The sequence below is a fragment of the Trichosurus vulpecula genome, chromosome 2 (assembly GCF_011100635.1).
Source record: "Trichosurus vulpecula isolate mTriVul1 chromosome 2, mTriVul1.pri, whole genome shotgun sequence".
Classification (NCBI taxonomy): Eukaryota; Metazoa; Chordata; class Mammalia; order Diprotodontia; family Phalangeridae; genus Trichosurus; species Trichosurus vulpecula.
In genome coordinates this window covers 131,253,587-131,279,141 of record NC_050574.1, presented here as the reverse complement: position 1 = coordinate 131,279,141, position 25,555 = coordinate 131,253,587, and the positions used below count along the sequence as shown (strand labels likewise).

The 25,555-nt window shown below is 44.5% G+C and overlaps 1 protein-coding gene across 2 annotated transcripts in view; it reads left to right on the top strand.

Moving 5' to 3' along the window:
• ZBTB16 (zinc finger and BTB domain containing 16) overlaps window positions 1-25,555 on the top strand; it is a 245,924-nt gene that overhangs the window by 153,723 nt on the left and 66,646 nt on the right. For both annotated transcript variants that reach the window (XM_036743349.1, XM_036743350.1), the window contains exon 4: window positions 11,602-11,688. In XM_036743349.1, the coding sequence (XP_036599244.1) occupies window positions 11,602-11,688 (87 nt within the window). The remainder of the gene's footprint in view (window positions 1-11,601; window positions 11,689-25,555) is intronic.

Genomic DNA, 25,555 nt, shown 5'->3' with positions numbered 1-25,555 from the left:
TTCCCCCTTCTCTGTGGATGTAGATATTACAGAGAAAGAGGGATATATAGAGAGACACAGACAAACAGATAGACACAGAGGAAGAGAGAAGGAAGGAGGGAGACCAACCAGGCAAGCCTCCGAATGGACATCTCCCTCTCTTCTCCCTCTCCTTTCTCTCTCCTCTTCTCTTCTCCTCTTATTTCCTCTCCCTTTCTCACCTCTCTTCCCCATCTGTCTTCCCTCTTCTCTCCTCCCTTCCTGTCCTCTCTCCTCTCCTCCCCTCCTCTCCTGTTCCTTCCCTTCCCCTTTCCTTTTCCCTCTCCTCTTCCTTCCCTTCCTGTACTTCCTCCTCTCCTTCCCTCCCTTCCTGTCCTCTCTCTTTTCCTCTCCCTTTCCTTCTCTTCTCCTCCCCTCCCTTCTGTTCTTCTTTCCCTCTCCTCTACTCCCATCCCCTCTCTTCTCCTCTCCCTTTCTCTCTCTTCTCCCTTCCCTTTCCCTCTCTTCTCCTCTTCTCTCCTCCCCTCCTGTCCCCTCTCCTCTCCTGTAGCACATATCTACTTGAGTGAAAGAACACGCAGTGCTGGCCTTTGAAATTGGCAGGCAGCGTACTGTTCTCTGTCTGATAAGAGGTACTGTAAATAAAACTGTACACCGTGGCCTGTTGTAAAATGCCCCGTGTCTGTACTCATTGTTCTGAGAGCTCATGCTTTTTTTGGGTCTGCTGTTTTGGTACACGCTGTACTTCCTTATGTAAGCAGGCATGCAGATCTCATCAGAACATTCAAGATGTTTATTTTAAAATCTCAAGGAATTAAAAACACACACACACACACTCACTATAACCCAGCGTTAGATGCTAACAAAGGTCAGACTTTTTTTCCCCAGTGTTTTGGTGGATTTTTTTTGGGGGGGTGACTTTATTCACTTCTTTAGCTTTTGTCTGAATTGTTTCTGAGGTGCTGCCTCCCCCTAGCTGATCATCAGGCACCCCTGTACCCTCGACATGTCTCCCTGTCACTTTGCCCCTCCTTGTTCCTGAATGAGGAAGACAGGTAGAAAATGACTAACTACAGCTTTTGAGCTAGCTGAGCCCTTAACGTTCTTACTTTAGAGGTGAAATCATTGAAGCCCATCCGGGTAAACTGACTTGTTTGCACACCTGGTCCAGCTGGGGGAGGCCGGTTCTTCTTGGGTGTTGGCAGTGGCCGGGGGGATCAGGGAAGGAGCGGAGAGGTCTTCCCGTTGCTATCACCAGCTCTGCTTCCAATGGATTTCAGTTTCTTAATCATCATAATCCATTGCGTTTATGTAGATGTTTGTTTTTAGAAGGTTGCTCGCAGAACTGACGCTTTAAAGTTTCCAAAGCTTTTAATTACATGTATTATCTCATTTGTGTCTCTGAATAGTTCTGTAAGACAGGCACTATAGTCGAATTATGTCCATTATATGGATGAGAGAACTGAGGAGCAGCACTAAATGACTTCAGATCACAGGATCATAGATTTAGAGTTTGGTTAGATCTAGGTCAGAGCCTCTTGTTTTACGAATGGGGAAGACTGAGCCCCCTCCCACCCCCACCAAAGTTAGGGGAATGCCTAGGGTCACACATCGATTAAACATTACAGGCAGAATTTGAATCCACGTCTTTCTGACCTCACATCCAGCCCTTCTTATCTAACAGTCTCATCCTGTCTCCTCCATTCATCCTCTCCACTGAGGTGTATAGATTGATAGATCAGGGACAGGGTGTGAGAGAGAGGGTGTATTCCAGCACCATGCATCCATGAGATCAGATTTCAGAATCAGATCACTGTAGGGGGATGGGAAACACCTTGCAGAGATCATTTAATTCAACCTCCTTGTTTTAGGGAAAGGAAACTTCCATGTTCTCATTCAGCTATGCGGTGTCCTTGTTCGATAGGGAGAGGTGGGGAACCTTCCGTCTGTTTTTATCAGCATGGACATTAAAATGCAGGCCAGCGGTGATTGGCATGGGATCCTGCAGCCAGTCAGTGATGGAGCCAGGATGGGCCCCGTGTCCTCACCTCTAGAGTCAGAGTTTCCAGGGTCACATGGAAAGGAACATTAAATGCTTGATGAGTGATTGCTAGCTATATCAGGGAAGGGCTGGGGAGGTGAACTAACGAGAGAACCTTGTTTAGTTCAGGGAAGAAGGAGATAGCCCCAGTTCCCAATTTCCTCTCCCTTACCACACTTTAGAAACTGTCTTGGGTTCTAGCCAAGGACCAGGCCATTTTTTTAAAGGGCAATGGAAGGCCCTGAACTGGAAGAATGAGAGGCTCTGACACCCCCTAGGGGCCGGTTGGTCAGAAGGTGTTGTCTTCCTTATCCCTGGCTAATTGGCTGAATGAACCTGTCTAGGTATTTGGGTCATTCCTGAAGGAAGAAGAGGGTTGAGGAGCGACTCCCATGTATACTTTGTTCCTGTGGTTGTCTTCTTAGTTTGCAACACCACTGCTCACGTTGGGGGAGGTATAGAAAGGGATTTTCTGGTGTACCTCACTTTGTACAACAGCTGGGTGGAGTCTGTGGAACTAATGTGAGATCATAAACCCAAAGTTGGAAGGGGTCTCAGAAACTACCTAGTACACAGAACTTGCTAAATGAATTGATTATATTAATTATTTGGAACACCTTTCAAGTATACAAAGAGGATTCCTGAAGTGATTTTTGTCCCATAAAGAATGCTTTTTAAGGAAGGTAAATCCTACCCTTTGCATGATATGAGGAAATTCACATTTTTGGATATATGATTTGCTTAAAAGAGGGTACAACTGGCCTATTTATTTCATATGAGTTAGCCATCCTGGTTTCCTTTTCTTTGGTCTTTGTATAAGGAAATGGCAATATTTAATCTGGCAAAATATATTTTTCTTATACATGTATATGCATATATGTATGTATAGCATCTGTATATGTATATATAGTGGGGCATGATAACAGTCAGGGCTTTTATGATAAGTTGGGATTAGGTTTGTTCTACTTGACCCCAGAAGGAAAACCTAAGAGCAATGAATGGAAAATTATAGACAGGCACATTTTAATTCAAAATTAGGAAGCTTTAATTTACAATTAGAGAATAGTACAATAGGCTGATTTCAGGAACTTTCTCTTATTACTGTTGTGGTGGTGGTGGTAGTTGTTGGGTTGCTGTTGTTAATGATGACTTCACCAACACTGGAGGTATGACAGATGTTGTAGACTGATGGCATTCATGCCCTGGGTAGGGATTAGACTAGAATACCTGCGAGGAACCTTCTGACTCTATGGAGTAGAATCTAGAGACTGACAGAGACGTTCATAAATCTTGGCTGTTCCATGTTTAAATTGTTCTGGAAAGATAAATGTCTTTCCTTTCCTTCGAAATCTGCAAAGGAAGAATTCTAGTGTGAGAATGACTAGTGTGCAGTATGGGTGAAGTGTTGCTAGATAGCAATTTCATCTTTTTTTTTTTTCTTGAGGGGCATTGATAATCTGTAGAGCTTCCGGAAAAGGTCAGCTGGGATGATAAAACCTCAAGACTGCCATATGAAGATCATTTGAAATACTAGGGAATGTTTAACGAGCACCTCATGACTGTCTTCAGAGATCTGAAGGGCTCTTCTTTGGAAGAGAAATTTAGCTTGTTCCACCTGGTCCCAGGAGGTGGATGGAGGAAGAATAAGAAGTTACAGAATGTTCGAGAACTAATAATCAGAGATGTCCGAAAGTGCAGTGGGCTGCCTCCTTGGGGGTCTTCTAGCAAAGGTTGAGGTTCCTTCTGGTTCATATCCAGCAGTTCTGCATAGCTCTCCAAAGAATAGCCATTTCTACTCAGATAAGGTGGTAATTTTCTTTCTCCCAATTTCTGTAATGATGGCTTCTAGTAGGTAGCTGCCCCGTCATCTGATAGAGCTGGCCAGGTGTTGGTATTGCTAGTCTGACTGTGACATCCCCAGGGCCACTGGTTTATCATATTGGGATTGACAAGTGCTGGCAAGAGTGTTTGCCAAGACAAATGGAAGTAACCTTTTCCACAGATAAAATTTAGTGCCTTGGTAGGGAGGAGATCTCTGAGAAGGAAAAGGAAACAGCTCTGGAGAAGAAGGTGCATCCAGCCCACTCTGAGAGAAAGAGAAGGAGTATGCTTTAGAAAGGGGTGATAATTTAGCAGAACTCCCTGGCTGCACAGGCACACACTGTCCATACCCTTTGCCCATCCTGGGAAGGGAAGGGAAGAGAAGGAAAGGGAAAAGAAGAGAAGGAAAGAGATGGAAAGGAAGGGAGGAAAGGGAAAGGGAAGGGAATGGAATAAGCATTTATTAAGCACCTGCACTGTATCAGGCATTGTACTAAAGCCCTTTTACAAGTATTACTTCCTTTGCTATACTACCTAGGTTGGAACCTTCCTGTCATTTAGAGTCTTTGATACAAGTCCATCTTCCTGTTCATTCCACCCCACCCTGTCTGCTACGGCCACAGGAAAAACAGATCTCTTGTGGCCTAAGGGCTGAGAAAGGCAGGCTTATGATTGAAGTTACAGTTGGGGAATGATAGTTGGAGAGAGTTTCCCTCTGCCCCTCCCCAGCATTTTGCTTATGTCCCTTGGTGGGATGGGAAGGACATCGACATAGCTATCCCTGAGCTATGTCCTTGGATCTCTGCCTGCCCCAGGGTGGGAGTATGAGAGCCCTGCAAGGGGTGAGGTTGGTGGTGGTGGGGGGGGGCGAGCCGGGAAGCTGTCTCTATGTCCATATGTACAATTCTGTTCAGCTGTCAGAACCTCCCTCCTTCCCTCCCTCCCTCCTTTCCCCATTGATGTTTTATAAATGTATTAGCAGCTGAATGATGTCACCGTAATGCATTTTGGGAATAGCCATGTGGTTTATACACACTTGAGTTGTTTTGAATGCAAACCTGACATCATACTGAAGGCAGCAGTGAACAACATATGCACAGTAAACAGGCAGAGACTGTCTTATTGATTAACAGATGAGACCTCTATTATCGATCAAAGCTTGGCGAGAAAATTTATCACTTTTAATTTCAGGGCTGCCAAATATTTCTGCCTCTGAGCCAGCCGTTAAGAAGACAATTTAAAGGCGAATAGATCCTTTCTGAGAGAGGATGGAACTCCATCTCTGGCTTTTCGGCTCCTTTTGTTTCTGATCACCCCCTCTTGCTTTTTGGTTGACCCTGGACTGGGAGAGAGGAAACCATAAACCCCCTTCCCTCCCCCCCACCACACGCAGGAGTCTACAGCAAAGCTCCTGCTGGAGTCTTCATTTGGGGGTGGGTGGGGAGGACAAGAAATGCAGAAACCCGGTGAATGGGCGGGGGGGGGGGCCCAGGAACCAGCTGAGATCTGTGGCATCCATGATATGGCCGAGGGGGTGAGGTTAGGGTCTCAGAAACATTGAGTTAGGCAGGTGACACTTTCACACACCCATCCATATTTCTTGTCTGAATCAAGTTAGGTGTGGCAGGGAGAACTTTAAGTCAACCAAATGCCGTCAGGTGCAGGTTGAACCCCAACCTCTCTGAGAGTGTATCTATGCTCTTCTATTTTTATCATCGTCCAGCTTGTCTAGTAGTGCACATCCTGGCCTTTATTTCCTTCCTTTCTCATTCTCTCTCTCCCTGTGGCATTTCAGCTAGAAGCTACTACCGCCTACGACGATGGATATATTTTCTAAGAACTCACTCCCTTACCATTGCCCCTCCATATATCTGTGATGCATCCTGTAATGTTGGTTCCTGTCATTCAGTTTTTAGGGCTTGAGCTGTGGTGGATGTTATCTGATCAGGTGGCCCACTCCTCAGCTTCTCTGCCACCCTCCTTCCCACCCTGCCATCTTTCTAAAGGGCATGGTGAGAACTCTGAGAACTGAAGAAAGGAGTATTGTTAAAATCCACTCCATTCCCAATCTGTTGAAAGTCACTGACAGCTAATGAGACTGGGGAGACCTTCTTTCCGTAGTACAGCAGTCATTTCATCCAGCTTCTCTCAAAGGCCAGCCCTGATTTTTTTCTGTGCTAAGCAGCCCCACTTATTGGGTCACTTTGGGATTTCTATTGTAAACTGATGAAAAATAGCCCTGGCCTGGTTCTGTACATAAGCATGAATTGGAGCTGCTTTGGCGTCTCCCATTCTGTGGAAAGTTTCTTGGCTTTTCTCTGATTGTTGACACCAAGAGCTTTCCACAGCAAGCACTGAGTCCCTAGATTCAGAAGGGACTTTGATAATTAAAGATAATGATTTTTATCTTTATTACCCCAATGCCCTACATATAGCAACTTACATATAGCTTTGCATATGGTTTATCCACCTGCCTCCAAGCAGAAATGAGCCTAAACCACCCCAGAAGCATCCTTATTTTTAAAATTCCAAAAGGGAGATGTGCAGGTTTTCTGGGGTGACCAGCCCGGTATCTTAGCAGACTTTTACGCTCGGGAATCTTTACCTTATCTTACCTAAACCCCTCGGTGTTGTAGTTGAAGCTAGTTTCTATTCAGTTCAGTAAACATTTATTGAGCACCTGATATGGGTCCCTTATTTGGTGGCTGCTATGGGCGATGACATAGCGCCCACCCTCAAGGTATTTACATTCTGTTACCTCCAATCTTATACGACTATGGACCTCTCCTTTGTACTTACCATGTTCTGTCTTGTAGTATATTTATTGCTGTATATGTCTTCAACCTCTTGTTAGATTGTAAGCATCTTGAGGACAGGGACTGTTGTTTTTATCTTTGTATCCCAACGTCTGCCATTTTGCCTTGCTGATAGTAGGTACTTAAATGGTATTGGCCGAATTGGATTTAATCTTGTCCCTCCTTCTCAGATCTCTGTACTTTTATACATGCCATACTCCATGCCAAGAACGGCTTCTGCCTTCCATCTTTTCTGCCAGTTGACATCGTTTTGCTCCTTCAGTGTTTGGGTTAGGCGCTGCCTCCTTCGTGATACTTTCCTTGGTCCCCTTAACTAGGAGTATTTTTCTTTCTGTGAATCTCTCTGAATACTCCGACCTCTTCTGTTCACTCCACAATTTTCTAACTTAGAGTTACTTTGTGTAGGTAGGGTTTATCTTACCTGCTGGAGTTTAAGCTCCGTGAGAGTGATGACTCTTTATCTCCTTTCAGACCTTAAACCACCACATAAATACTTGTGGTTCAGTAATATCCGACTCTTGGTGACCCCATGGGAGTTTGGGTTTTTTTTTTTTTGCAAAGATAATGGAGTAGTTTGGCATTTCCTTCTTCAGCTCGTTTTGCAGAGGAAGAAACTGAGGCAAACAGGGTTGAGTGACTTCTCTAGGGTCACACAGCTAGTAAGTGTCTGAGGCTGGATTTGAACTAAGGAAGATGAGTGTTCCTGACTTCAAGGAGGTGATATTTGAATTGGGTCTTAAAGGGCTGATGAAATTTAGCAGATAAAGAGGTGGAGGAAGACCGTTCCAGCCACAGGGCACGGCATTGGACAAAGGTCCAGAGATGGGAAAATGCCGGGAGTCCATGGGAGACAACGATCGGTTGGTTTGGTTAGACGATTGATTATCAAACAGAGTAGTGACTTAATGGGTTCTGTGAATCTGTTGGCCATGTGACTGATAGGAATGGGCAGAGACTGGAGGTGGACAGGCTTTGTTAGGAGGTTGTGGCAGTGTGGATGGCAGTGAGGGACTACGATTAAGTAGTTGCAGTGGAGAAGGGAGGAGGCCAAAGTGAGAGATGTTATGAAGCCGGAATATACAGGACTTGATGGAGAAGGAAATGGCCAACTACTCCAACATCTTTGCCAAGAAAACCCCTAATGGGATTCCAAAGAGTTGGATACAACTGAAAAATAACCAAAGAACAAGGTTGAAATAAAATCTTTTATTAATAGTGGCAAAATAGTAGAAAAATTGGTTATGTTTTTTTTTTTTGTAAAACAGTTTTGTAAAACACATTTATTAAGCATTTAACCCTATTGCCTCAAGGAGCTTATAGACCAGGCAAGTGGACTGGCTCATTGGAACATGCAGTAGCTCTCTATTTTATCAAATCAAAATGCCTCATCCAGCCTGATCTTCAAGGCCTCTCAACAGTTGCTGCTCCCATCTTACTAAGAGCATTTTTACATAGTTCTCTAGAGACTTGTTTGCCTTAGTCCCTGAACTCCACCCCTGGGTCTCCTGGCTCTGATCAGTAAGCTTTCATCTCGTCTTGCCATGTTCTTTCCATGCAACCTCATATTCCCTCCCTTCCAGAGCCCCTTAACATTCTGTCTTCTCTCATTAGAATGTAATCTCCTTGAGGGCAGGTACGGCTTGTATGCTTATATGGGTATTCTCAGTGCTGAGCATAGTGCCTGGTACACAGTAAGAGCTTATTAATGCTCTGTTGAAGCATCAAGAACACTTAAGTGTTGAACTATATTACTGACTAAGAATGTAATAGGTGATCAGAGGAGAGCTAATGATGGACGGGAGTTCATGGAGAAGGATTTATGAAAGGTGGGATTGAATTGGGCTTTGAAAAGTGTCTGTGACTTAGGTTGGCAGAGGTGGCCTTTGAATTAGGGTGATACCAGGACCCAAAATAAGCTAACAGTAATGAGCAAGCTGTACAGGGGGAGGGGTTGGGGTGAGGAGTGAGGAGAGACAGCATACTGTGGTGGGAAGACCATTTGAAAAGAAAGACCCATTGAATCCAGATTCCTGATCCTGGCATTTAAGTACAATCCAGCCCAGCTGTGGTTCTAGCCTTATCTCACATCATTGACCCCTTACCTGGTCTATGCTTCAGCCAAATTGGCCTATTCCGCATTCTCCAGGTATGCCCCATCCTTCTCACCACCTTTATTTCTGCCCTGTGTCTAGAATGCCCTTTAATGTTTGCCTATTGAAATTATTCCTGTTCTCCCACCCTAGCCAAAAGTAGTCTCTCTCCTATGAATGTCATCTTATTGGTATCTTGGTACCATGTTCAATTTGGGGACATATCTTCTCTTTACTATTAGTTTGTACGGTCCTTGAGGCAAAGCCTATGCACTGAGTAAGCTTTGAAAATTATATGTCCCTGCATTTGAAAATTGCTTCTTCATGGCATGCTAACCATCATAGCCTATACCTTCACGTACAGTGTGGCTGATCTCAAAATGAATACCTGTATGCCATGAAGAATGTAATTTTCTGTCTTCAAAAACATGTTCATTTATAGTTTCTTGTTGTATATTAAGAGGCTGTCTAGTTTGCCAACCTTTCGTTCTGTCTTTCCCTTGAGGGAAGATGCCTTTGAATTTCCCCCAATACCTAGTATATTTCTCTTCTCCTAGGCAGATAATAAAGGTTTTATGAATTAATTATTTAATGTGCAACTTTAGGCAATTTACCTAACATCTCTGGACCTTGGTTTCCGCATCTGTAAAATGAAACTCAGTGGCTGGACCCGATGACATCTAAGGTCTCTTCCGGGCTAGGAAATCTATAATTCTGTGACCCTCTGTTTTTTAAGCCTAGAAAAGATAAGACCGAGGGGGAACATGTTGGTGGTCTTCAAGTATTTGGAAGCCTATATTATGGTGCAGAGATTGGAATTGGTCTTCTTTTGTATGAAATCAGAAGTAAGGAAGAATAGGCAGAAACTGCAGAGAGATAGACTTAGGTTTTGATGGGAGGAAAACCTTCTGAAAGGTAGAGTTTTCCAAAAGTTGATTGGTCTGCCTCAGGAGGTAGAGGGAGGCTGAGTGACCGCTTTTCAGGAGTTTTGTAGAAAGCATTCATATTCAGCAGTGGGGTGATCACTGACATCATCCCTTTTGGTTCTAAAATCCCATGTTTCCCTAAGACCAGGCCTGTCTTGGGTTGAGGGGTCTGTTGAGGAATAAGGTAAACTGAAATTGGGCAACCAGGTGGGACTAGATTATGGAAGAATTTGAAAGTCCAGCAGAAGAGTTTGGACCTTATGTGTTGGGAAGCCATGGTAAGGTTCTTGATCTGGGAAGGGACATGAAAAAAGCATTATTTAAGGAATATTCATCAGGCAATTCATTGTCTAGCTAGGATCTTAAAGAAGACAGACTGGAGGCAGGGAGGCCTCCTGGGAGGCAGCTGGAGTGACTTAGATGTGATGAGAGCCCAGGAACCAGTAGAGGGGCTGTAGATATAGAAAAGAAGAGAATGAATCTGGGAGACGTTTGCAGGAAGAAACACCAGGTTTTGACAGATGACATATATGGTCGTCGGTTACAGGCTTAACAGTGGTTAACCAAATAGCTCAGAGAACATTCATTGCTTTTTGCATTTATGTGATAATGTCGTTGCCTGATGTCGTTCTGGAAGTAGTTCCTCATTCCCCAGAAGTTATAATCTGAGGATATTTGGGTTGGAGGGTAGTGAGCCTGGGCTGTTTCTTCTCTGCTGTTTGTCTAGACCTTTGAACCCTCTTAAGACTACGCACAATATTGTAGGGCAGGTCTTGGGAATGAATGAAATGGATCAAGGTCTAAAATCGATTGTTCAAGAAGCATTTATAAGGCCTACTGTGTGCTAGGCAGTGGGGATAAAATAGTCCTTGTCCCCCTACTAAAGGGCCTTGAAGCTCTGCTTCTTTCTTGATTACCCATCTGGGTATGACTCTTGTTATTCTGGGTGAAAGGTTAAGATGCAGATAGGTCCCCAGATCCCTCCAGAGAAATAGGCATCTTAGACCTACGTAAACAACCAGTCCTTATTAAGGCTGTCAAAACATTAGAGGCAGTGGGCAGCCTGTTTCTGTGGTCTGTGTTCATGCACTCACTCATTCAATAAATAATTGTTAAGCGCTTATTATGTTTACTGTACTGAAAGATTTAGAGCAATTTTAGATCTTTAGTAATCTTTAGAAAGATTGCTGAAAAATCTTAGTAAGGCCTCGATGAGAACACACTCAGATGTTAAAGTACAATGGTAAACAACACTGAACTAAGTTATAAAATCTGGCTTCTTTTCTCAACTTCGCCACTGCCTGACTGTGTGACTTTTTCAGCAAGACACTTAATTTCACCTGCCCTCCTTATCTAAAAAACAAAGGGGTTGGACTAAATGATCCTTGAAATTTTTTTTCAGCTCCGACCTTCAGTGGTTAGATAACAGTGATAACGATGATAATTTGCATTTGTATAGTGCTCTAAAGTTTACAAAACACTTTATAAATATTATCTCATTTTTAGCCACATTTTACAAATGAGAAAACTAAAGCAGACAGGCCAGATGACTCACCCAGGGTCACTCAGGTAGTATATGACTGAGGCTGAATTTGAATGTGGGTCTTTCTGACTTTGGGGTCCAGAGCTCTACGTACTGTAACAGTGATTTAAAAAACTAAAAATAAAAAACAAAACAACCGTAATTCTGAGGTTCTTTGTGATAAAGACATGAGTGAGAATTAAAAATGGAGCACCATGAGAATTTAAGGGAGAGATTGGTTCCTTAGTTCCTCCAGGATATAGGTACCCTACCTTCAGTAGCCCCAGCAGAAGAGGTCAGCAGGTCCCCTCTCATTCCATACTCCTCCTTCTGACCCTAACCCAGGGCACTGGAGTTCCTGATGGTATGTGGCTGTTGCTGTAATTCACTTTCCCTTTCTTTGCAGCTGGTGCCAAAGCCTTCGTCTGCGATCAGTGTGGTGCCCAGTTCTCCAAGGAGGATGCGCTGGAGACACACAGACAAACACACACAGGTGAGTTGGCGCCTCCACATTTCCACAGGGATGGGACTGATTGATCTTAATGGATCCAGTTGAACAAATGTGATTTCAGAGAGTAGGGGATGAGTGTGTTTTGACTTCCCCTGCTTGTGACCTTGACTTTGCCTCAGTTTACCCATTGGCATCTTGGGAATATTCTTGACTTGCCTTTTTAACAACCATGCCAGGTCATGTTCTGTCCAGCCTAGTGTTCTGATTCTGACAGGGCCACCAGAGACCTTCTCTGGAAGCACACGGGAGGTATTTTACATGGCGAAGACTTCGGAAAGGTAGAGATTATAGGGATCATTGAGTTAGAACTGGAAAAACCTTAGAGATGTGTGGGATGAAAGACCCGCGCCAATTATAAGTTAATAAGGAGCCATCTCAGGGTGGGAACAGAAATAAATTTTACTCAGTTCTCGATAATTGGGCGTCCTGTGCTAGCACAGAGCAGAACCAGCAAAGGAGGCGCTTTACAAGAGGCAAAGCACCAATAATTATACCTAACACAAGAGAATTCCTGCCCATCTCTGACCCTTCTCACCATTGGCTGAGAGGTGAGCTTACAATCATGAAAGCTAGACAAAGAACCGGGAAATTGAGGCACAGAAACTCCAATTCCCATTCCCTTAGTTAATGATTACAAATGAGGTGACATCTATAAATCTAAAGGAGAATAGGATAAGGGGAGGGGGGAGACCCTCTCCATTCTTCTACAGTACTTTTACAGTAAAGGAAAGCAGGTCACAGTGACCCTGTCCTTACTGAGCAAGTCTTTAAACCAGAACCAGAAGAAAGAACAAAAAGTTTCAGGGTAAACTTTCCCAGAGGCTGAGCCATCAGACTCACACAGCCTCAGAATTTTTCCACTTCCCTATTTCTTGATTTTTAAACATTTCTTAGTATATACATATACCTATACATATATATATGTATACACATACACACACACACACACACACACACACACACACACACACACATCTTACCTGTGAAGTCTTCACATTTTATTTACCTCACACAGAGATCATCCATCTCCTCACTTTACAGATGAGGACGCTGAGTTTCAAAGTAGTTGAATGAGTTGCCGTCTGGTCACAAAGATAAGAAATCACAGATCTAGAACTTGAACTCAGGTCCTCTCATTCCGTATCTAACATTTTTTTTGGAGGGGGAAAAGCAGGGCAGTTGGGGTTAAGTGACTTGCCCAAGGTCACACAGCTAGTAATTGTCAAGTGTCCGAGACCGGATTTGAACTCAGATCCTCCTTACTCCAAGGCTGGTGCTGTATTCACTGAGCCATCTAGCTGCCCCCTTCCATATCTAACATTCTTTCAGTGACATTATATAAGCTCACTGTACCTAACTTCCTGTGCTTGCCCTATTAGGGATCGCTCATCTCTGAATTTGTCTCAACCTTTGAACCCTCTTAAGACTACACACAATATTGTAGAGCAAGTCTTGGGAATGAATGAAATGGATCAAGACCTAAAATCGATCATTTGAGAAGCATTCGTAAGGCCTACTGTGCGCTAGGCAGTGGGGATAAAATAGTCCTTACCCTACGTTGTAAGCAAGAGGGCTTTTGAATCAAAAGGGAGAAAATGACCACTTGCTCTAATGCTACCCAGTTTTTTAGTCTAGTGCCTCCCACAGGCCTTACGTGCCTCATTGTCTGCCGTTTGGGAGGGAAGAGCTTTTGTAGCCACGCTGCTTTCCCAGCACGGGCACCACTCTCTAGAAGAGGGAGCTGAGGCTGCATGGGAGGAGGAAGCTGATTGGCCAGGGTCATTAACACCAGGCATCCCTGCTGGGGCTCCAGGCAGCCGGGTCACTGTTTGAAATACATGTGAGTGAGAAAAAAACCCATGCCCTTCCCATAGGGAAGCCAGCCTACTGAACTGTGAGCCCCATTTAACCAAGTGGGCTTAATTTGGTGCATTCGAAAGGAAATATGAAGCTCCAAGAGGGTGAGCGGTCTGTGAGAGGGTGTGTGATACGGTAGAAAATTGGCACACCTGATTTTGTCATTCATAGACTATATAACCTTTCCTCGTCTAGAAAATGGGGATAATGCTTGGGCTACTTACCTCACCGAGACGTCTGTAAAGCATTTTCTAATTATAAAATATGATGATGACGTCAGCTGTTTTTCTGGTATTGTTGTTTAAAACTTGGGGGAGGGAGGGAAGAGGACAGTTAGGCTATTTCATGACTACATAGCCATAGACTGAGGGATATACGTATCAGTAGTACGCAGATTTTAGAGAATTTATAGGGACAGCTTGGTGGCTCCGTGGATAGAGTGCTGGGCCTAAAGTCAGGAAGACCTGAGTTCAAATTAGGCCTCGAACACTTACTAGCTATGTGACCCTGGGCAAGTCACTTGACCCTGTTTGCCTCCTTTTCCTCATCTGTAAAAAAAAGCTGGAGAAGGAGATGGTAAAGCACTCCAGTATCTCTGCCGAGAAAATCCCAAATGAAATGACTGAACAACAAAAGATTTATAAGGCTAGTAAAGCAGTCCTCTGCTGAACTCAAATAGAAATAAGGCCACTAATCCATACAAAAGGATTTCCATGGGTGGCATATTGACTTAGTTTTAAAATCTAATATTATTTGTTTTATTCCATTTTTATTTTGCTAAATAAAACATTTGCCAATTACAATTTAATCTGGATCATACCCATTTGGGATACAATCTACAGGCCATGTAGATTCTGGTCCAAATGATTTTAATAGCCCCCAGGTTGGTCTTCCCGCTTTCAGGTTTTTCCCTCTGCGGTCTTCTGTAGAGTAGCGATTGTTTTCGTTCTTTTTTTCTGTGTCTGAGCCCTTAGCACAGTGCCTAGGACATAGCAGGCACTTAATAGCTATTTGTCGATTGTTTGCTGATTTATTTGTTGATCCAGTCCTCTGCCAGAATCATCCTTGGGAGGCACGGGTGTCACCCTACCTAACACGAGTGAGCGCTTGTTCAGGGCCTTAGATAAAATACAGCCTTCTCAGACCAGCCTCGCAGGCCCTCCGTAATCCAGCTCTTGCTTCTTTTTCCAGCCTTATTGTGTATCCTGTTCTCCAGACAGACTACACTGCTAGCTTTCCTCAACATGCAAGGGTCTGTCTTTGACCTTCGTACCCCTCCGAAGGATGTTTCCCGTGCCTGGGATGGCATACTCGCTGTCTACCAGGATCGTTAGCTTCCTTTAAGACTTAGCTCGAGTCCTTTCTTTTCCAGGACACCTTCTTTGACCTCCCTCCCCAACAATTGTCAGTGATCTCTTCAGGCATATGCTGGAGCCAGCTGAACCAGCTCAAGAGCAGATTGTTAAATTTTCAGTGTGAGCGTTTACACTTTGAAAATCAGCATATGCTACAAATCAGGGCTTGATTTGTTGATGATCTAGACTTAAGAAAGTGGTGGAGAAAATGTTAATAATACAGATTCAACTTAAAAGTGTATAATGCATCATTTTCCCCTCTGGAGAGCTGGTTGTTAAACATTTACCAGTGTACCCCTGGTTCTCTCTCTCCTCAAGTTACTTTGTATATTTTCCTTCGTGTGTGTATATACTATATGTATTCTCCCAGTAGATTGTAAACTCCTTGAAGGTAAGGACTGTTTGGTTTTGTCTTTATATCCGTAGCTAGTGTTAGGCACCGTACCTTATATGTCATGGGCACTTAAATGAATAAATGGCATATTAGAACAGAGGTGTTAAAGGCCAAGCTCCTGAAGGCACCAGCCAAATCAGATTAAAATACAGTTTGGAAATGTTTAACAAATAAATGGGCGCTGCTAGATGGCACAGTGGATAGAATGTCCAGCCTGGAAACAGGAAGACTTGAATTAAAATCCAGCTTCAGACGCTTACTAGCAGTGTGATCCTGGGCAGGTCACTGAACCCTGTCCCTGTTTGCCTCAGTTTCCTCGTCTGTAAAATGAGCTGGAGAAGGAAATGGCAAAACCCTCCCGTATCTTTGCCAAGAAAATCCTAAATGGGGTCACGAAGAGTCAAACGTGACCGAAAAGCGACTGAATAGCAACAAGCGAAACCAAAACAGAACACAAGGTAATTTGTTGTTTTCTAAGTCAGCGTGAGCCCTGAGCTTGACACCTTTGTGCTGGAGTGCAGGTATTACAGTCACATCTGATTTCTAGTCGCAGCGCTGCTCCTCATTAGTGTCATGACTTTTGACAAATCGTCCCTAATTTGGATCCCAGTTTTATCAGACTGGGGGATTGGATTTGATGATCTCCTGGGTCCCCGTGAGAACATTGGCTTCTCTGCAGTCTGTGGAATAGCTAGCAAAGCCTACCGAGTTGGTCATGGAGGGGGTCTGTCTAAAGGTCATTTTTTTTCCACCCTCCCACCCCAAGAAAATTTTTTTTTCTGATAGCCCTTCAGACACACCTTTATAAAACACCTGCTGTGTGCCGTGTGTGTCCCATGTAACTAACAAATTCTTACCCTTTTTTAAGTATTTCTTCTCTGTGGGAGTTTATTCATTTGAACCAGGCAAATGCTGGGAGGCCTATTGCACAGTACGATCAGATTAGGTTAGTAGCTAGGAGGGAAGATGGATAGAGCACCAGGCCAGGAATCAGGAAGACTTGAGTTCACATTTGACCTCAGACGTCTCCTAGCTGCTCAAGTCGTGTAACCAATGTTTGCCTCAGTTTCCTGACCTGTAAAATCGGGATAATAGTAACACCATCTACCTCCTAGGGTTGCTGTCAGGATCAGATGAGATAATATTTGTTTAAAAAATACTTAGCACAGTGCCTGTCACATAATAAGTGCCGAATAAATGTTAGCTATTATCATGATTAGTTAGCAGGCCTGACAAGCATCCGTGCCTGTGATGGGTCATTATGGTTTATCACATGCACCGTTGAGACTGAGACACGTCCAAGTGAAAAGCGTCTCCGGTTTTGGTATAGCCAGGCGAACAGAGTTCAGCGTCTCCCCTCTCTGCCCCACCCCCCACTGTCTCATGAATTCTCAGCAGCTCTGGCGAGCCAGGTAAGTGTGAGCCAGGCCAGTCCCCAGGCTGCAGGCTGGCGCTCTCCGAGGCTGTTTATTGTTGGGCTGCATTTGGGTTTTGTTGCTGCACTCGGGTTTTCTGTTTTGGTACAGCAAAGACTTTGAGGAGATAAACAGAGATCATTTTACACCTTTTCTATTATGACAAATACATATTGCGAAACATTGCCGCTTCCCAAATGTTTGTGTTGCAGAGCGGCGAGGGATTAACAGCTATGCAGCTCCCTCAGAAGTATGTACTTCATTTACACATCAGAATTTTTTTTTGCACTGTTCAGTAAAAAAAAACTGAGAAGGAAAAAAGAAAACCACGCACACCCCCTTCCTCCCTCCCTGCCCCCCTTCCCAGCACAATCCTTGTGTTCTATATCAGGAGTGTCTTAAATTAGTAAGTAGTTCTTTTAGTCCTGATAAACTGATAAATACCATTAATGGCTTAATTTATACCCTGAGCTTGAAATTTGACACATGGACACTATCTTGGCTCAGGAAACATAACTGGTTGTGTGCCAGAGGTTTTAATGACCGATCAGTAATATAAATTGCTGCATCACTGAACAGAAATAGCTTCTCTATGTCATTTGATCTGGAAACTTCTCTGGCCAGGCAGCAGTTAATAAATTTTAAAATAATTACCCCCTTTATTCAAAGTCAAACTAATTAGGAGTTGGTTTTACAAATCATAATGTTGTTCGAACCACTGTATGTTGCCATTTGGGACCCAGGCAAGAGAATCAGGCCCCTGGACAACAGAGCAGATCGGGTGGCATTAATTAGAGGGCAGGAGAGACACCCTGACGGTTGAGGGGGGAGGGGAGATAGTACTCAGCCTGACCACGGGGAGGAAGGAGGGAACTATTGCATTTTGGAAGACGTCTAGAGGGGCCTGTAAGACCCCTTTGGCTATCATTTTTGGCCTAGAGAAACATATAGAACATAGTGGCCTATAGAACAGACCACTCAGCTGTTGATTTTGAGGTGGGTCAATCTTGGGGATGAGGGGACAATCTTGGCATATGAAGGAAAGCTACTTTTAGAAGCTGGGCATGGGATATTTTTTTTCCTGGAACTCTTTCCAGATAGGAGAGACAATCTCCACCCTTCTATCTGGAAAGTATGTAGGGGGAGCACTGGGCTTGGAGTCAGGAAGACCTAGGTTCAGATTCAGACTCACATACTTGCTAGCTGTGTGACATTAGGCAAGTCACTTAACCTCTGCCTCAGTTTCCTCAACTATAAAATGGAGATAATATAATAATAATACCTATCTCCCAGGGTTGTTGTAAGAATCAGATGAGATAATATATGGTTGTTGCTTTTTTGAATAAACAATTTAGTGCCTAGCACATAGAAGGCACTCAAGAAATGCTTCCTTCTTTCTTGTCTTCCTGCTTTCTTCCCTCCCTTCATTGCTGCTTTCCCTCCTCCTTCTCTTGATCTATATGGGAGAGATAGGATTGGAAGAGGGCCTCGAGAGCAGGGGTTCTTAACCTTTTCTGTCATGGACCCCTTTGGGTCCCTCTGGGAAAACCTGTGGACCCCCTCGCAGAATGAGGTTTTTAATTACATAAAATAAAATACATAGGATTACAAAGGAACAAAAACAATTAAGCTGAAATACAGCTGTCAAGGTATTTTTTGAGGTGGTACAGACTCCAGGTTAAGGAGTCTAACCCTGCGTCAGATGATCTTGTCAGTTGTGGGGAGTGGGAAGGAATGGGATGGTTTAAAAGACATATTTGGGGTGTGGACTTACTAGAACGGTAATACTGATCCCACAGACCTGGGGTCAGAGGGTGAGACCCAGGCTCCCCAGTGCTTCATTAAAGGATTGAATTTTAGACTTTCAGTGGGACCCACATTCCCCACCAAGAGGGTAAGCAAACCCTACCCCCACCACACACACACTCCCTGGGAGCTTAAGGGAATAAATCACAAGTGGAATGCCCAGCTGCTACTTTTTCTTCCAGTTATTGGGGTTGCTGCAGCAGGGGGTTCTCAAAGCAGAGTCCCTGTGGAGACTGTGCCCTCTTACCATTCAAATGTTCCGAATGTGCCTTCTTATGGGTATGGGCCAAATAAGGCCCTGGGGTGGGGGCATTGGGGAGAGGTGCCACATACACTGTGGGAGGGCCGAGACAGAATGAAGAAATGCAAAACAAGAAAAAACAAGGCTCTCTGAATATCACTGATGACCTTGAAAAAAAATCTCTGAGAGTAGGGTTGGTTTATGTATTTGAAAGCCCAGGGCCCAGAATGTCTGAGGACGCCCCAGAGAGGAGCTGTTCTCTTGCCAACCTCTGGAGCCAACCTGGGCTCAGGAGACAGAGAAGATGGGTGCTTCAGCAGGGTTGAAGTTAATCAGGTTTTGTGTCTGTGCCTCAAGCATCAGGCCCGGGCTTTTCAGTTAAGCATCAGGAGTGGACCCTGGTGAGCTGAGGAATGGATAGTTTCCTGCCAGGGGTTCAGCTCACCTGCCCTGCTGCTAGAGGACAGGAGACTGAGGTGTCTCCATCAGCTTTCAGCCCAACTTAAGACAGTCGGCTTTTTATTAAGCACTTACTGTGTGCCAGGCATACAAAGGAAAGCAAAGCCAGGCCCTTTGCTATTCTCACCCCAACTACTAGTGCCTCTTCTCTTCTCCAAATTTATATGAATTTGTAAATATTTTTAATTTACTTATGTGTGTACATGTCATTTCCCCTCTTTGTGGGGGAGGGAAAGTAAGTTTTTCAAGGTAGGGACTATTTCCATCTTTGTCTTAGCATCCCTAGTCCCTGGTATGCGCCTGACTTTATAGGCACTTAATGAATGCTTGTTAATTGAGTGATTGATGAGCGTTCTAAAACCAACACTGGTATCCTGACAAATGTCATTTCTCTCAGCCTTGTGATTGAAGCCCAGACTGGAGTGACCTGGAAGGATTTAAGTCCAAGCATTATGTCATCTCCAGGACTAAAGGCTCTGTGGGAGGAGTTATGAGGTTAATGTATGTCCAGGCTATTCAGAGGTGGACTAGGGCCCAAGAGTGGCCAGGTCCAACCATGATCTCTAGACCTGCGTTTGAATGATCCAGGTCTGCCCTAGACCATAGGAACGTGCAGATTGATGATAAATTACAGAGGGCTCATTCAGATTACCGTAGCCTAGGGGTTCACCTGCAGACACAGACAGCCATTACACACTCCTGGGCAGTTAATATGCTAGCTTAGTCTCATGCCTCCTTTTCTTCCTTCTGCTCCTCCACCCGTATCAGAACAAACCAGCTTTTTCTGATGGGGCAAGAAGTTTGTTTGTTTGTTTGTTTATTTTGGAGGGGCAAAGGCAGGGCAATTGGGGCTAAGTGACTTGCCCAAGGTCACACAGCTTGTAAGTGTGTTAAGTGTTTGAGGTCGAATTTGAACTCAGGTCCTCCTGACTCCAGGGCCAGTGCTCTACTCACTGCACCACCTAGCTGCCCCAGGAAATAAGTTTATTATACATCCAACAGGATTCTTCTTAGACTTGGGCTTCTTGGTTTGAGTCTCCATTTTGCAGACTGGGCCCAGAGAGAAGAATTGGCTTGTTCACATTCTATTTGGAAGCCATTAAGAGATCTAGAACCAGAATCCTGGAGTTCTGTCTCTTGGATCAGAGCTCTCTTACTGGGACCTAAACTGCTTCCTTCCTCTTCTGTAAAATGAGAGGGCTTGGCCTAGATAGAGGGAGTCATTCAACTAAATTAAGGTTCTTATCTCCCTTATATTGGATAGATCCTTGTCCAGAAATGGTGACAGCGTTATGGCTTACTCTGTTCTGCAGCAGCACACCAGAGGCCAAGAGCCACCCCTCCTCCCATCCCTCTCTCTTCAGTCCTAGCGGAGGCTGGAAGGATTCGATGGGTGGACTGGGCATACTGGTATGGCCCCAGCTCTTCCCCCACCCCCAGCACATGCACACCACAGTGGTGCATTCATTCTCCTCTGAAGGAGTGAAGTGTTAACAACGGTACCCACAGCCTCCCTACCGGCTGCCTGCCGTGTTGCCCCTCCTCACACTTTAGACATGTTAATGATGCTTGAAAAAGGCCTCCGAAAAAGTCTTTGGATGTGAACTTCAGGATGGAAAAATGAAGTCCTTGTGCTTTTTTTCCTTCTTCTTTAGGAGGGTGGTAGTGGTGGTGGTGGGGTGGGGATAGGAGAGAGGGGAAGCAGGAGACAGAGTTTTTCAGAGAGGATCATCGGCTGCAGGACAGTGCCTGGTGCACCCAGAGGACTGCCTGTAGGTCCTGCTGCTCTCAGAGGCCTTGCAGAGAAGGATGAATTGGGCACTGAAGAGTGGTTGCAGGGTGTTCAGCTGAGCTGGCCTGGGTCCTACAGCAATAGGAAACTCAGCAACTGTTTTGGCTCATCTTCCCAGAGTTGGCTGTCTGGTGACTGATCCTAGAGGGGGTAGGAGTAGGGAGAGAGGAAATAACTTAACCTTCTTAAAATTGTACAAGAAAAGTAAAGTATCTTGGAGGGCCTGTCCAAGGAATGTAATAGAGTGGAGAGGGCTATGAAAGAAGGGGCAGCAGGTAGACCAGTAGCCTAGACAGAAGAATTCTGTATAGGTTGAAGTGACCTGGCCATTTAAAACATAATAGCCTTTGGCTTTTTATAAATATCAGAGGTGATTTGTCTAGGATTTCTCTTGATGTGCCAAGGAATTTAACATGAGAAAGCTTGAGATGGAGAAATGTTGCAAAACGTCATAGACTCTTGGGAAACAGAATCATGTGCTGATATTTGTACAGTCGATTCACTAGCATAGCTTTACTCCTGACCTAATTTCATGCTGTTACTATAAAGGCATGTTTGAAGCCTAATATAGAGTTTTATTTTCCTAGCACATGTTTTGCAGCTCTGTTGGGGCCGCTTGTTGAGGACTGGGGAGGGTCAGCGCAGCTGTTACCTGCTCTGCAGGGCGAGTCACCTTTCTCCATTAGGAGCCCCCTCCCTGCTCCCCTGCTCCCCTGCTCCCCTTCTCCGCTTCCCTTCCAAAACTAAATTTCTAGCTTCCATACTTTTTAGTCTGATTTCAGAGATCCCAAGCCTCTCATTGTCCCCTTGTGGAGGGTGCTTGGGAAGGTATCTTAATTGGCTTGAAGGTGGGGAGGATTGGGAGAGAAAGGGGATTAAACTTCACAGTTGGCTTGCCTGTAAGAGAAACTCGTTAATGTTTGTTGTCACAAACTTATATGGGTTTAGAAGAAATTCAGAATGGATACCCAGATGCATCTAGGCAGTAAGGCTTAGTGAGAAGAACGCAGGGATGGAACTTGGGAAACCTAGGTTCTAGCCCCTGCCCTGACTTGCCACTGGCTTTGTGACCTTGGTCAAGTCATTAACTTCTTTAGTCTATAGTTTCATTTGTACAGTAAAGGGTGGCCTAGAATGAGCAATCTCCTGAGGCCCCTTTGAGCTGTGACAGTGTTTGAGTCTAGTCTTGGCTTTGCCACTGCATAATCTAAGCAAGCTCTTTTCTTATCTATAAGATGAGACAGTTGAATTTGATGATTTCTGAGATCTCTTTAAAGTCCAAAGTAATGAATCTAGCATCAGCTCAGCGACTTGTTTCTGCCTCAGTTTCCAAATTTATAAAATGAGGATTTTTGGACTAAGATCTTTGAGGTTCCTTCACGTTCATTCTTAGTTTGTAGGCAAAGCCTAGGTTTCTACTACTTTATTCATGATTTTTGTTCTTGAGGTCTTTGGTGTCCAGCCTTCCCCTCTCTACCTGGAGATAGGATCAAAAGATTGTAGATTTAGGGACATTTGAGGTCCTCAAGGCCAACCTCTGCATTTTACAGATGAGAAAAGTGAGGCCAGAAGAAGTCCCTTATCAGACCTGCCCAGAGAGATGTAGTTCTTGTAAATGTGATTCAGTCTCAGGTATTCCTGACTCCCAAGTCTGATGCTCGATCCACTATACTGCCTTTTCCGTTTTACAGAGACCTAAAGCGATGACACGAAGAGTAGCTGTCCTGTGTTAGACTCTTGTCTTGAAGCGACTGCAGATAGTGTTCTAAAACAATCCCTAACACTGAGGGCAGTGATTGACGGGCATTTTCATTTTTGTAGCTCCCCAAACATGTGAAGGTTGATGAGGATGGAGGGTGGGCATGGTCACGGGCATGGTGGTGATCCTTTCTGCTCACCGCAGAGCAAAAAGGTAAGTATTTATTCTTGTCGCCGCTACCCTCCTTGATCCTTTTTGGGGTCTCAGAGAATGAGGGTAGGACCTCCTAGAGCAAGAAACAGGATGAAGGAGCTGGTGGAGTTACTCCCACCATCTGCCTTCTTTATGCTGTTGATTGCCTCACTGTAAACTTATATTAGTCTCACTTGGGCCTTCACTTCTACATAGAATTCCTAGAATAATTCGGATTAGAATTCCTAGAATGTGTAGAATAATTTTTCCCCTGATTGATGATCTATGTTCTATCACAAGATTTGAAGCAGCTATTCAAAGCCTTATTTTCTCAAGACCTTAGACTAGGGTTGGGGAACCTGGGACCTCAAAACGCTCTAGGTTCTCAAGTGCAGCCCTTTGACTCAATCTAAGCTTCATAGAACAAATCCCCTTAATAAAACTGGATGCAGTCAAAAGGCTGCACCCAAGGACCTGGAAGGCCACAGGTGCCCCACCCCTGCCCTAGACTACATCCTACCTCCTGTCTCTCAACAGAAAACTTCACCTTCTAGTTTTCTAACAAAATAGAAGCCGTACACCGTGAACTCCATTTCCCCTGCTTAAAATCCATCTCTATAATCTGTAGGTCCTGCTGCTCTCAGAGGCCTTGCAGAGGAGGATGAATTTTCTTTCCCTCTTCCTTTTTGTAGTCTTTAGGGGAGAGGACCCTTGATCTTCTCTCTTCTCATCTTTTCTGGGAGCCGCCTCCTCATCTCATTTTACTCCCACCACTAAAGGCCTTCATTTGACCCAGGCATTCCCTCAAGCTGTCAGGCCTCCATCTCTTCTCCCATTCACAGCTAAACTTCTAGAAAGAGCCAGCTAATACTGGCTACTTCCAGACCCTTGCCTCCCTCTCTCTTCCCAAGGGTGGAGTAGGCAGGCTTCTGACTATCCCGCTGCCCCTAAATCTCCAACATCATCAGAGTTTTCTTAAGTGCTAAACCTGAGGTTATTTTCTCAGTGCTCGTCTACTTTGACCTCTCTTAGGAACCTTGTTGTTTAGTCATTTTCAGCTGTGCTCGACTCTGTGACCCCTTTTTTAGTATTTTCTTGGTAAAGATACTGGAGTGGTTTGCCATTTCCTTCTCCAGTTCATTTTTACAGAAGAGGAAACTGAGGCTAACAGGATTAAGTGACTTGTCCAGGGTCACACAGCTAGTAAGTGTCTGAGGCCATGTCCTCCTGACTCCTGCCCTGGTACTCTATCCCCTGTGCTAGTTACCTACCCTAGGAGACTTAGGTTTCTTCAAAGCTCAGTTTATATTGCCTCCTGTACGAGTCTTTTCCGGACCCCCACCTAGCTACTGTGCCCTCCTCATTGACTCATATTTACTTTGCACATATTTTTTATATTCTTATGCTTTTACATATTGTTTTGCCTGATAGAATATACACTCCTTGAGGGCAGGGACTCTTTCATTTCTATCTTTTTGCCTGGCACACAGTAGGTTTTTCATTAGTGCTTGTTGATTAGTTGCCTGACCATGCTACTCCTTTACTCAGAAGTCTTCCAATGCTGCCTTTTGCACCTGAGACAAACTACAACTCTTGGGCATGGCATTGACTGTCCTTTGTAATCTGGCTCCAGCCCACCTTTCCAGACTCAGTTCACTTTATTCCACTTCATCCACTTTACGTTGTGATCAAACTGCCTTAATTGCTGTCCCCTGAACTCACCATGCCTGTCTTTCCCGTATCTCTTCTTTTCACAGCACTACCCCATCTCCATTCCCGTGATCCCCATTCTCAGCTGCCGCCCAGTCTCCAGGCTCTGGTGTCCCACCTCCCTTATCTTCTTCATTCCATCTGACAACTCCCACCCCATCTGCTTTCTCTCTCCTTCTCCCTGATCCCCAACTACCATCCTGACTCCTATTTTCTCCTTTCTTTTCCATTCTCCCATCCCCTCAGCTGGGATTCATCAGTCCCCAGCTACTGGTCCATCTGCCCCCCAATTCTTTACCTCGTCTTCCTCCTCATCCCCTCACTCTACCTGCTTCCCCCTGCCCCCCACAGTAACACCTACCACCGCTGCCCTTGATGACAAGAAAGGAGTTAATAAAAACCAATGTGTAACTGAAACTTGAAAAGCCATAAATCGCCTTGTTTTTTCTAGGATGTTGGTAGCATTTTGATTTAATAGTTGGACAAACACAAGGGCCTATTTTATTCAGAGTTTACAGGCCTCAAGGCTGTTATTCCTCCAAATTTAATAGCGTTGAAATTGCAGGGTTTGTTATAATTTGCCTATCGCTTTCTGCTCCGCCATTGATGTTTATTGTCAGCGGGATGGAATCTCAATCCGACTCACTTAGATAACATGTCTGTTAAACATTTAGATAATTGTACCATCATTAACTTGTCACATTATTTTAGAGATTCAAAACAGTACCAGGGTAAGTAGAGGTACCGGAAAGGGAAGGAAAAAAAATGCACACACACACACACACACACACACACACACACACACACCCTCTTTCTCTGTCCCCACTTCAGCAACCTGAAGAGAAGAGGCAGCTGATTTAACCCCTTCAACGTTTGACCTGTGGTATCTCTCTCAGGGAGACATGGGCTGCTGAAGCATCCCCAGCCCT